Source organism: Myxine glutinosa, chromosome 2 (genome assembly GCF_964187855.1).
Source record: "Myxine glutinosa chromosome 2, kmMyxGlut1.1, whole genome shotgun sequence".
Classification (NCBI taxonomy): Eukaryota; Metazoa; Chordata; class Myxini; order Myxiniformes; family Myxinidae; genus Myxine; species Myxine glutinosa.
In genome coordinates, this window is record NC_136262.1 from 225,730,775 (window position 1) to 225,744,345 (window position 13,571).

General features: G+C 42.5%; 1 protein-coding gene across 2 annotated transcripts in view; it reads right to left on the reverse strand.

The window, feature by feature from the left end:
- Positions 1 to 13,571, reverse strand: part of TRMT44 (tRNA methyltransferase 44 homolog) — a 79,225-nt gene that overhangs the window by 35,288 nt on the left and 30,366 nt on the right. For both annotated transcript variants that reach the window (XM_068106133.2, XM_078772314.1), the window contains 3 exons: positions 11,092 to 11,198; positions 10,546 to 10,729; positions 7,585 to 8,296 (listed from right to left, as the gene is read on the reverse strand). In XM_068106133.2, the coding sequence (XP_067962234.2) occupies positions 7,585 to 8,296; positions 10,546 to 10,729; positions 11,092 to 11,198 (1,003 nt within the window). The remainder of the gene's footprint in view (positions 1 to 7,584; positions 8,297 to 10,545; positions 10,730 to 11,091; positions 11,199 to 13,571) is intronic.

Here is a 13,571-nt window from a genome sequence, read left to right on the forward strand (position 1 = left end):
AATGAGAAAAGCCACACCATACATAACATGGACCAAAGGGAAGTTGTGATGATCAGTAATCATCTATATAATAATACACTTGTTTGTATGTCGGTCCATCCATTTGTAACCCTCCTTTCCACCCATTGGTTGGACAGTTGGCTAACTCAACCGACAATTGTCACCTGGAAAAAATATATCATACGATCACTATTTTGGTGATATGCTAAGCCAAAGACATCTTTGGAGCTGTCATATTCACAATCACCATGCCCTCCCTATAAGATTTCCCTTCAGTGTAAAATGACCAAATAGACTTAAAAGGATCATCAAATATCAAAAGGTTAGAGCCAAAAGGTATCACAGCACGGGCCTTATGAAGGCTACAGCAAGTATAGGCCTCAGGCTTCAGGCCTCTGGTCTGTGCTAGTGCAAGGAATAGACGCACTTAGATTTCAATAGCAAGTAATTAATAGACATAATCATGTTTCAGGATCATGTAATTAATAGACGTACTCCTGTTTCAGTAGCATGTAATTAATAGACGTACTCATGTTTCAGTAGCATGTAATTAATAGACGTACTCGTGTTTCAGTAGCATGTAATTAATAGACGTACTCGTGTTTCAGGATCATGTAATTCATAGACGTACTCGTGTTTCAGTAGCATGTAATTAATAGACGTACTCGTGTTTCAGTAGCATGTAATTAATAGACGTACTTGTCTTTCAGGATCATGTAATTAATAGACGTACTCCTGTTTCAGTAGCATGTAATTAATAGACGTACTCATGTTTCAGTAGCATGCAATTAATAGACGTACTCGTGTTTCAGTAGCATGTAATTAATAGACATACTCATGTTTCAGTAGCATGTAATTAATAGACGTACTCATGTTTCAGTAGCATGTAATTAATAGACGTACTCGTGTTTCAGGATCATGTAATTAATAGACGTACTCCTGTTTCAGTAGCATGTAATTAATAGACGTACTCGTGTTTCAGTAGCATGTAATTAATAGACGTACTCATGTTTCAGTAGCATGTAATTAATAGACGTACTCGTGTTTTTAGGATCATGTAATTAATAGACGTACTCCTGTTTCAGTAGCATGTAATTAATAGACGTACTCGTGTTTCAGTAGCATGTAATTAATAGACGTACTCGTGTTTCAGGATCATGTAATTAATAGACGTACTCGTGTTTCAGTAGCATGTAATTAATAGACGTACTTGTCTTTCAGGATCATGCAATTAATAGACGTACTCCTGTTTCAGAAGCATGTAATTAATAGACGTACTCATGTTTCAGTAGCATGTAATTAATAGACGTACTCAGGTTTCAATAGTATGTAATTAATAGATGTTCTCAGGTTTCAATAGCATATAATTAATGGACGTACTCATGTTTCAATGGTATGTAATTAATAGACGTATTCAGGTTTCAGTGGATCATTTTTATTAAAATGGAAGAAACGTATATGGTTATGTGTTTATATTTATGACCACAAAGTCTTCTTCAAATTTTCTTTAACAAATTCCGTCATGTTGTTTATATATATAGATTGATTATACTGAATATATATATACAGTGGAACCTTGACTTACGAGTGCACCAACTTACGAGTTTTTCGAGATACGAGCCGTCGCTCGGGCGGTTTATTGCTTTGAGATGCGAGCCGAGATCTGAGTTACGAGCTTTCGCCACCCGCCACCAGGTGGGTTCCGGTCACGTGGTTATCTTGCCGTGCAAGTATCTCTGCCGTATATCGCTGCATTTTTGTTTTCGCATGTTGGTTATTTTGAGTTTACGCCAGCCGCCACCAGGTGGGTTCCGGTCACGTGGTTATCTTGCCGTGCAAGTACAGTATCTCTGCCGTATATCGCTGCATTTTTGTTTTCGCATGTTGGTTATTTTGAGTTTACGCCAGCCGCCACCAGGTGGGTTCCGGTCACGTGGTTATCTTGCCGTGCAAGTACAGTATCTCTGCCGTATATCGCTGCATTTTTGTTTTCGCATGTTGGTTATTTTGAGTTTACGCCAGCCGCCACCAGGTGGGTTCCGGTCACGTGGTTATCTTGCCGTGCAAGTACAGTATCTCTGCCGTATATCGCTGCTGCTTTGTTTTCGCATTTTGGTTATTTTGGAAAATTTCTTAGTTTTAACCATGGGTCCTAAGAAAGTGAGTGCCAAGTGCAGTGCTGAGAAGAAGAAGAGGATGATGAGCTTGGCTATAAAACACGCAATCGTCGAACAACATGAGCGAGGTGTGCGTGTTGTCGACTTGGCGAGGCAGTACGATCGTAGTACTTCTACGATATGTACGATTTTGAAGCAGAAGGAGTCGATAAAGGCTATAACGCCAGCCAAGGGCGTTACGATTATTTCAAAGCTCCGGACCTCTATCCATGAAGAGATGGAGAAGTTGTTGTTTGTGTGGTTGACGGAGAAGCAGCTCGCAGGAGATACCGTGACCGAGAGCATCATGTGTGAGAAGGCCCGAGACATTTACGGGGATTTGGTGCAGCAGACGGCGGGAACATCAACGGACGAGGCATCGGAAGAGTCATTCAAAGCCAGTCGGGGATGGTTTGATAATTTTAAGAAGAGGACCGGCATTCACTCCGTCGTCAGGCATGGTGAGGCAGCAAGCACGGATGTGAAGGCAGCTGAAGATTTTATTATAACTTTTGCCAAACTGATAGAAGCTGAAGGATACATCCCCCAGCAAATCTTCAACTGTGACGAGACAGGGCTCTTCTGGAAAAAGATGCCGAGGAGGATGTATATAACGGCAGAGGAGAAGAGCATGCCAGGCCACAAACCCATGAAGGATAGGTTAACCCTTGCACTGTGCGCGAATGCGAGTGGTGACTGCAAGATTAAGCCGCTACTCGTATATCACTCTGAAAACCCCAGAGCCTTTAAGTCTCATAGGATACTTAAAGAAAAACTGCAGGTTATGTGGAGAGCAAACGCAAAGGCGTGGGTCACCAGGCAGTTCTTTGTGGAGTGGGTAAACCTGGTCATTGGTCCTGCCATCAAGAAGTACCTTTTGGAAAATAACCTACCCCTGCAAGCCCTTCTCGTCCTTGACAATGCTCCCGCACACCCACCAAACCTCGAAGACGACACCCTTGAAGAATTTAAGTTCATTAAGGTCCTCTACCTTCCAGCCAACACCACCCCTATCCTGCAGCCCATGGACCAGCAGGTGATTTCAAATTTCAAAAAGCTCTTCACCAAGCACCTGTTCCGGCGCTGCTTTGAGGTTACGGAGAGCACAAACCTCACCCTTCGAGAGTTCTGGAAGGATCACTACAATATCGTGACCTGCCTCAGAATTATCGACATGGCCTGGCAGGGTGTTACAAGGAGCACCTTAAACTCTGCATGGAAGAAGCTGTGGCCTGAGGTTGTGTCCGAAAGGGACTTTGAAGGATTCGAACCTGAAGTGTCAGTGGTGGAGGAGATTGTGTCCCTCGGAAAGTCCATGGGCCTGCAAGTGAATGAAGAAGACGTTAACGACCTCGTCGAGAAGCACAACGAGGAACTGACAACGGAGGAATTAAAGAAGCTACAGCAGCAGCAGAAGACGGAGGTTTTGCAGGAAATTAACGCGGAGGAGCCAGAGGTGGAGGTGGTTATCGCTACAAGTGAGATTAAGGAAATGTTGGGAATGTGGGAGAAAATTTCAGAGTTTATTGAAAAGAAACACCCTGAAAAAGTTGCAACAGGTCGTGCGTTGGCGCTGTGTAACGACACTTGCCTCACTCATTTTCGAAACATTTTGAAAGGGAGGAAGAAACAAACCTCGTTGGACAGGTTTTTCTTGAAACGCCCTGCAAGTGAAAGCGAGGAAAGTGTGGCGAAAAAGGCAAAAGTTATCCCCTCCACCTCCGCCAGCATCTTCGTCTGATCTTCAAGGTAAATACACTTAATAAAACCAGTTTATTTCTTTACATTGTCTTTTATTATGTACAGTATATACGAGGTCGTGCTTGTTTATACATTATTTGTTATTTATAAAGTACATTTTTCTTATTTAAAAACACGTAACAAAAAAAATTGGTGTGGTTTTTTGGGGGCTGGAACGGATTAATAGCATTTCAATGCATTTTAATGGGGAAATTTGATTTGAGAAACGAGCAATTTGAGTTACGAGCTCGGTCACAGAACGAATTAAACTCGTAAGTCAAGGTTCCACTGTGTATATATATATATATATATATATATATATATATATATATATATATATATATATATATATATATATATATATATATCATTATATACACACATATATAGCTAATCTACGAAACACATTCGTGACTTGCCTATATTCATCAACGTTAATTATTTTGTTACATTGACTTGATTAATTAAGATCGAGATATGGGAAAAAGAAAATATACGGCATAAAAACTCGGCCGGAAGTCTAAGGTAAGCGGTGTATTGGGGGCACTTCTGCTCGGTAAGGCTGGCAGTTCGGCTTTCCCATCCAGTTTTTGATAAGTTTGTGTTGACTTTCCCTTCCAGCTCCAACTGATAATTGAAAATAAATATAAATTTGTGCTCAGTTCCTTTTTATTTATACATGTTGCGTTCTGACTTCTGATTTCAGTATCTATTCAATCAGAGCACAAAATGTATTTGGCCGACCGCCCCCACCATCCCCCCCATCACCATTCACCTCTTCCCCCACTCCACCATTCCCCCATCCCCCACAAGCCCCGATCCACCATCACCACTACCAACTCACATCCACCACCCCCCCCCCCCCCCCCAATCACCATTCACCCCATCCCCCCTCCACCATTCCCCATCCCTCCTCCACCATTCCCCATCCCCCCTCCTCCATTCCCCCAACCCCTCCACCATTCCCCCAAGCCCCAATCTACCATCACTACCACCAACTCACACCCACCATTCCCCCCTTTCCTCACTCCCAAAGAAATCAGGCATGGTCAAAGATGCCTTTACGTCTGTAGTGACGTGTGGTAAGGCTTGCGGAGCGTGCAGAGCCATGCTAGTAATAATGATATTATTACTAACTCACACCCACCATTATTTAACCATATATCTAATTTTTAACCAATAATAATATTAATAAATAATAATAATAATAATTATTATTATTATTAGTAGTAGTAGTTTTAACTCGGTGAAAATCGATCCTGAGTTAGTGTTTCACCGAAAACAAACATGGCATACTGAGCACGCCAAAATAATTTATGGGATTTACAGAGATCAAAGTTCCCTCATTCAGTGATCAAACTCGACCTTGGGCTGTGAAGAGCGTGATGATCAAAGCATCCTTGTAGTTTTGAGACAAAATTCATATTACTGGCTAATACATATTTCGGAATTTACTTTGCCCAGTTAAGCACCCTTTTGCCTGGTCAAGTATTATAAAACTGCAAATTCCTGATACAAAGAGGTGCAGATTGTGAACGTACAAGCAGTGGCAGATCATTAACTTTCTATTAACTTCAATTTTTTTAACCATATATCTCATAGCCATAGAATAGAACCATAGATATTTATCTCCGCCACCAAAGGTGGATGGAGGTTATGTTTTCACCCCTGTCTGTCCGTTTGCAAACAAAACATATCTCAAAAATTTGTGGAGGGATTCGGACGAAATCTGGCACAGATGTAACATATGTAACAAGGACGAAATTATTAGATTTTAGTGAAGATCCAGATTCGGATCCGGCTAACAGAATTTTTAAAGTTATTCTTCACCATTGGGACATAGGGACAAAAACGATACATAGCAGGATATCTCAAAAAGTTGTGGACCGATATGGACGAAACTTGGTGGAGAGGTTGGGTGTCTGACAAGGACGATTCGATTCGATTAACTTGTTGGACAGGTGGTGTGTGTGACAAGGGAGAATCGATTCAATTTTGGTGAAGATCCGGATCCAGATCCAGCTAGTATAATTCTTTAAATGATTCTTCACTGTTGAGTGATATGGCAAAAAATGATACATAGCAGGATATCTCAAAAAGTTATGGATGGATTTGGACGATACTTGTTGGAGAGGTTGTGTGTGTGAAAAGGACCAATCGTTTCGATTTCGGTGAAGATATGAATATGGATTCGGCTACAACAACTATTTAATTTCTGAGTGATTCTTCACCATTGAGAGATCGGGTAAAAAGCACCATACAACAACAACAACAGGCATTTTAAGGCCATTTTCCCTGCAAGAGCGGGATGTGGCCGTGTGCTGTGTGCAGGAAGGGTGTCAGAGTGAATTCCATTCAATGTACAATGTGCGCTGAGTGGGTTCATCAAAAATGTAGTGGTTTGAGAGGGTCATTAACCAGTGTGGCAGCTACATTCAAATGTAAGGTGTGCACAGAGGAGCTGCAGATGGAGGAAATGTTGAGTTGGATCTTGGAGACGGCGTGAAGCTGGAAGGTGTGAAAACATTTTGTTACCTAGGAGACATGCTGAATGGAGAAGGTGGATCAGACTCGGCAACGGTTGCTAGAGTGAGATGTGCATGGAAGAAGTTTCGGGAACTGAGTTGCGTGCTGGCGAGGAGGGGAGTGTCGTTGAAGCTGAAGGGAAAAGTGTATGCTGCATGTGTGAGAACTGTTATGATTTATGGGAGCGAGACATGGGTAATGAACGTAGAGCAGCAACGAAGGCGGGAAAGGGTGGAAATGTGAATGGTTCGGTGGATGTGCGGAGTATCGTTGAGAGAGAGGAAGACAAATGATGAATTGTGAAAAATGATTGGAATAGAGCCTGTGATTGATGCTGTGAAGAGGAACAGGTTGAGATGGTTTGGTCATGTGTTGAGGAAGGATGAAAGTGACTGGTTGAGAAGAGTCATGGAAATAAATGTAGAAGGAAGTAGAGGACGGGGAAGACCGAGAAAGACTTGTCTAAAGATGGTGGAAGAAGAAATGCGGGCAAGGGGGTTAACAAGGAGAGATGCAGAAAATAGGGCAAAATGGAGAAGATTGTCATGGGGACCGCAAGGCTAACCGCTATCGCAGGATAGCAAGAGCGATAAAAAGCGATATATAACATGATATTTAAAAAAGTTATAGACGAGTTATCAATAAACTTGGTGAACGAGTTGGTTAGGTGACAAGAACAAGCCGATTAAATTTTGGTTCAGGTCGGAATCCAGATCTGGCCTATCAGTGAGATACAAAACGTAAACTGTTCACCAGGCGGAGGTATGCTCTCGACTGAGTGCCGTTCTAGTTGTTTCTGAGTTGTTCATCTACTTTAACTTTTTTGGACTTTGCTGTTCTGATGCGATTTTCTTTTTTGGCAGCAATGTATAAACAAACATGAAGTACAACAAACCATTTTGATCACAATCAAAAGCGATAAAATGCACTAATGCATGGTAATTTGATGGTAATACACAGACTAATTGAATGGGTAACAAAATGGCGCCTGAAAATCATGTGACGCTGCTCGGCCAATGACGTCGCAAAGCAACAAGATCAAAACATGGTCAGACTCCAAATATACAGCACTGCCTCTAGACTATCCTGCCATTACCACTTACATATTGTACAATAAAAATAAAATAGAAAATGACCATGGCAAGATCAGACTAATTCTTACCTCCACGCTGCCAAGATTCTTCTGGGTGAAACTCGCAAACTTCTTTGTTCTCTTGCTTCTTGTTTGTTGGTTTTGGTGCCACGAGTAAAGCTTCAAAAACTTTTGCAACAACTTTCTCAGTCAGCCCGGCTGGCAATCGAGTACAGTTTCTCACCCTCTCCTCTTTCTCCCTCGGTCGAAAACTTCCAGCCCAAGAGCACGTAGATGATGCATTTCCAGGAAGGGGATGGTTTGTCTGCACAATCCACGAACAATTAAACTCTTGTTTTCCTGTTATCTCACCAGGTTGTCCATTAGGTTCATTTAATTTTTTTTCTTCCTCTTTGCAAGAAGAGTCTGTCGAGATCTGATTACTAGCCTCGTCTTCCTTCTCTGACTGCAATGGTGACAAATACTTCCTGTTACCACGATCACCAATGACCTTAGGTTTCTCAAAGGCAGAGTCTTGCGGCAGTCTGTCGATGTGTGTGCCATTGTCAAGATGTGCCGTTGCCATCTCCAATGCAGTTTCATCCAATTCCAGGGATTTGCTGATACACTGTTCGCCATGAGTTTCCAACTCGGTTCCTTGTGTCAAGCCTGAATCTTCCTTCTTAGCATAAAGAGGTGATGAAGGAGATCCAGCTCGACACTCGATGTACTGTGAGCGTCGTTGTTCCATTTCCTTTTCTTCATCCTCTGTGTAATTTCTCCGACGACCAATTTGACAAACCTGCAAGAAAATATGAAATTGTTATTTCAGAAACGAAAAAGTTTGTAAATTCAGACAGCATCTCTTCCACTATTACAAAATTACAAACCCAGATATTTGCATGTCCGATGTGCAAATAATTGCATTTTCTGGTATTTGACCTTTTGACCCCACTCCAGGGGATGGGGCCAAAAATGATACTGCTCTCGCACCTTCTTGCCATGTGGCGATCATGACTACCAAGTTTGGTGAATTTCTGCACAACCATGTATGAATAGATAGCGGGACAGATGGAAGGACAGTGACAGACAGAAAGACGGAGCAGATTACGATATTGTTTATGCTTTATCTTTGTGCCAAACTGTTTCCTCATCACATATTTAGTTGTTTATGAGGAAGAGGTCTACGTTCTATGGTAAAAAAAAAATAATGTGATGTGGAATTTGCATGCTGGATATGATCATAATGTATTTATCCCACCACATCCACTTAGTTTTCCACCCTCCCTACCCCTTTTCTAAATTATAGGGAGTATGCCATGAATGATACGAAACTCCAATTCTCCATTACGGGAGACAAACAAACGTGAAAACTAAGCCGACCTCAGATACACATGCAGATAAATACCAAAATACATAAATTGATAGTGAGTCTAGCATGGGGGAAATACATACCACTGACACAGTGGTTGACACACGTGTGTATGCGTGTGTGTAAGTCTCCTTCATAACTCCAAAACCACGCACGCACGCATGCACACACACGCACAAGACGATGAAGCATCATACAAATACCTTGGGAGTAGAAGGGGGCCACCAAGTATGTCACAAACAAATGTGCAAAACAATCGCCAAAGAATATATACGTAGAACGAAACTGATTCTGAAAACATACCTCTCCCCAAGAAACAAAATTAAAGCCATAAACAAGCGTTACGCCTTGGTCCCCCGTCGGTGAAGTGATGCGAGTTGACAAAGTGGAAGACGCAAGGCGGCCATCTTGGATTTTGACGTGGCGACCCAATTTTCAATAGCGTTCTCCCTTATGCATAGATACACCCACACACCAGATTAGAAGTTAGTAGTTCGTTTATTTTTCAAGATATTTCGCTCACAAGGTTCAGACATATATATGGTGGCGGCCATCTTGGATTTTGACGTGGCGACCCAATTTTCAATGGCGTTCTTCCTTATGCCTAGATACGCCCACACACCTGATTAGAAGTTGGTACTTCGCTTGTTTTTCAAGATATTCCGCTCACAAGGTTCAGACATACATGGCGGCGGCCATCTTGGATTTTGACGTAGCGACCCAATTTTCAATGGCGTTCTTCCTTATGCCTAGATACATGCACACACCAGATTAGAAGTTGGTACTTCGCTTATTTTTCAAGATATTCCGCTCACAAGGTTCAGACATACATGGCGTCAGACATACATGGCGGCGGCCATCTTGGATTTTGACGTGGGTTATGCATGGACACCAAATTCGAATTTCACCCACACACCAAATTCGAATGCGGTCCTTCGCTTACGCACGCACGCATGTACGCACGCACGCACGGAGGGGAAAACCATAGTCCCCCTTTCGCTCCGCGGTGTGACGGGGGACAATAAACCAGCTCGCAGTACCAGTGTTCAAATATAGCTGCGGAATAATAAACTGGCCCCAATCAGAAATCAACAAGTTAGACTCAAAACAAGAAAACTCCTTACCATCGACAAAATGTTTTACAAAAACCACTGCATCCCAAGAATGTACCTGCTGAGACGAGAGGGAGGGAGCGGCCTGATGGAACTCAACCAGGTGCACAGAGCGACAAGTGTAGGACTATCTGTGTTTGTGAAATGCTCAACAGACTATCGGATTGAATTTGTAAACACATGAACACAACAAACCTGAAAAACATCCCGAAAAGAGTCCTCGAAACAACTCTGAGAACAACAAAAATTCAACAGCTTGGTACGTGAACCGTGATCCTTTACCGAAGCGCAGGTAGACAGTTCGAGTCCTGGGAGGACTCCGTTCCACCTCCTGAAACCCACAAATGGAGATAATAACCAACAACACACCCAGTGTAATGGGGGCAGAAAGATGCAGCCTCGTTCTTACAACGGAAGCGACATCTATTTCATAATACCTGTAGTTCATTAAACAGCACTAAAAAAAAGTCTTCCTGAAGTAGTTTCCAACAACACTCCTGTACAACGACGCAATGATTGCGATGAATAAAAGCTAACCCACTGCTTGTCCCATCATCAATAGCATACACGTTTAGTGGATGGGATGCGCATTGTGTCTTCTTCCACGTGAAAGCCGCAAACGGTGCCAACTTCTGCCACGAAATCCAGGTACTCGCGATACTGGCCATTGCTGCTTTGCCTTCGAATGTACTTGCCAGTAAAGTCATGGTAACAGCAAGGAAGCACAAAATATTTACAGGAATGGGATGATCTGCGAGAAAAAAATATATGGAAGAGCAAGACAAAGAAGGGGCGGGGAAAGGGAGGATTTGTAAAAATTATACATACCATTAACACTTACTCAAAAACACCACTGGAAAGCAAAGGGTTGATGATGGCTCAGAAGGGTGACAAATATTCAGCATAAAAAGTGAAGTATATTTCTTACAACAAATAAAGTCCATAATGAAGGCATAATGCAGAGTGTCAGGAAGAAACAGTTATTTTAGTACATATTTATATACAGGCTGAGATGAGAGCAGGAATTTTGTACTTTTCATTTCGGTTGATAAAAATATATTTTCACGTTCAGGAGTGGGATTAACAAGAGCTATGGCTTCCAGTGCAACGTACCTGGCTGCAATGACAGGGATCCATGGTGTAAGCTCATCCGAGTGGTTTCCTATCAGCCAGTCAACCTCTGGAAACAAAGACCCATCTCCAGGAGTGATGGTGCATTCCTGTAGTGGAGACCGTCAGGGATGGGAGTGATGCGCAGATGTTTTACAGATTTCAGATTTTTTGCTTTGTCAAAAAGCTATTTAAGCAAACATATTTGCACAATTACACTGGACAACAAATATTTTGCTGCTGGGGTAGAAACATATGTTCTCGACTAAATCGAGTATGCCGATTCTGAATCTGAAGTCAGAAGTTTCTCAGCACGTCAGGATTTTGAGTTGTACATATAGTCCAATTTCAGTAGCTACTTGCCTTGTTGGGTGATTTTGAGTGATCACAAATTATTATTTTTTTGTATTTTTTGTTTCAATTATAGCAATACAACTGTTAGAGTATATTATTTCTCATAAAAAGAGCTTTATAATGCACTTTAAATTATTAAAAATGGATGAAAACTGACCAAGCTATGAATTTTTAAGTAAATTTTCCACGTGGCATTACAATTTTGCGTGCCGCTTCCGTGCTGAGAGGAGTTAATAATTTGAAACTAAAATGTTTAAATGCAATGTATATTGTCGTGTCCCCGGGGTTAACACCCCAAGATGGCGAATGACCGAAACGAGCTTTAACTCCGAGGCGTATGCCCAAACTTGGCGGGATTATTTATGGAGCGCATGGGGCAGGGACCGACCAAAGCCTTAACTGATCGGACGGCCAACACTGGGTTAATCCGAACCCACAGAACAAAGGAACGAAACAAGACAGGAAATGAAAGACACAAATAATGATTGAATGAAAATAATGCAAGCAATTAAAAATGTGAGGTTAAAAAAAAACTATTTCCTAATTTGAGACATCGCCATCAGACTCGTATACAAACAAGGGGGAAACAAAAGTAAAAAATAAATTATGTAAAGTTTCAAGCCGGCCGGCACTTAGCTTTGCGTCCGTCCCCAAATGGCTGGTAAGGCTTGCTGGACGTCGCCTCGAACCACCGCGTGGGAAACGCACAAGATGGTGCGGAATCGTGCCCGTAGCCAGCCGCCGGCGTGAGGCAAGCAGGCAGGATCCTTCTTTGCTAACACGGCTGATGATCTCGCCGGCGCACACAGATGATCGCCCGTTGTCCTCCCACGCAAAACAACCAAGTGACCGCCGCGATCAAGACCAGGACAAGAGCAAAAGGCAAACACAGCTGTCCTCTTTGAAAGCCAGCACAAAAGAGAAATGTGACCGCCTCCAATGAACGCCATTACCAGACGAGAGCAAGATGGTGAGTTCGACCATGGCTTTGCTCTCTACCAATCGCCTGAGCCTGCCCATCACCCCTCCATCAAACACGAAGCTCAGGGCATGGTCTCTCCGTTACGAGTCGTTTGGGGTGGGGGGGGGGGCGGAGTCTAGTCGCTGATCAGGAATGTTCGGATGATGTTGGGGTTTACTTGCCAATCGGCAAATGCTGTTTCTGTCGGCCCTGTGGCATGGTTGGCTAATGGAGCCCATCGCCTTGCCAGCTGAGTTTTATAAGAACACTAGGCGAATGCACCCGGCGTTGCCCGGGTTCTTTTTGAATGAATTTACTACTATAATTCAGCTTTTACTCGCGGCCATAGAAGATTGACTACTATAATTCAGCTCAGCTTTTAATTGCGAAATGGGCCCAGCCCGACCGAGGTGGCCTCAACCGGCCTCACCACATAGCCTATAACCTTCCCGGGGTCCGTCCCGATATTTTTTGTTTCAGAGGTTTCCTCCTATCTTTCACTGTTCAGGAGACTAGCGCATGCAGACAAACAAACAAAAACTTTCTTTTATATATATAGAAGAAGAAGAAGATAGAAGATAGATTAGGGAAAAATCACAGGGAGGCAATACATACTGGGGATTATTAACCATAAGCCCTATAATTAATTAGCACAAAACCACCATCCTTATGGAGACATGCAAACACTCTTAACATGAACATTTACCCCGCTTATGTACATTGAGATGGCTTCTTCTTCGCGTCATATGGTCCATACTAAACTATACATTCCTGACTTTCCTAAGGTATTTATGCCAACCTCCACAAACGTAACAATATATTTTAAGAATGTATCAAGTTTGGCATTCATATCATGCTAATAGTATCTATATATTTTCAGGTTATAACCGAATATATTTTTCTGTATATTTTCAGGTTAGGCATATATTACTACAGGCATCATCAGGTTAGGCTGTGTAAATCACCCTGATAACTTTTGTTATATTTGTGGGAAATACACTCCATGTAGCCAGCGCAAGAACCTTACTAAAGCCACGGTCCCATAGAGCCTGCGTTGGTATACGATGGGCTACGATGGCCCAAACCTACGATGGCCAACGATCACTCTGAACAAGTCGGCATGAACTGATGATGATGAAGTGATGGCTGATGGCTGGGGTTTATATAC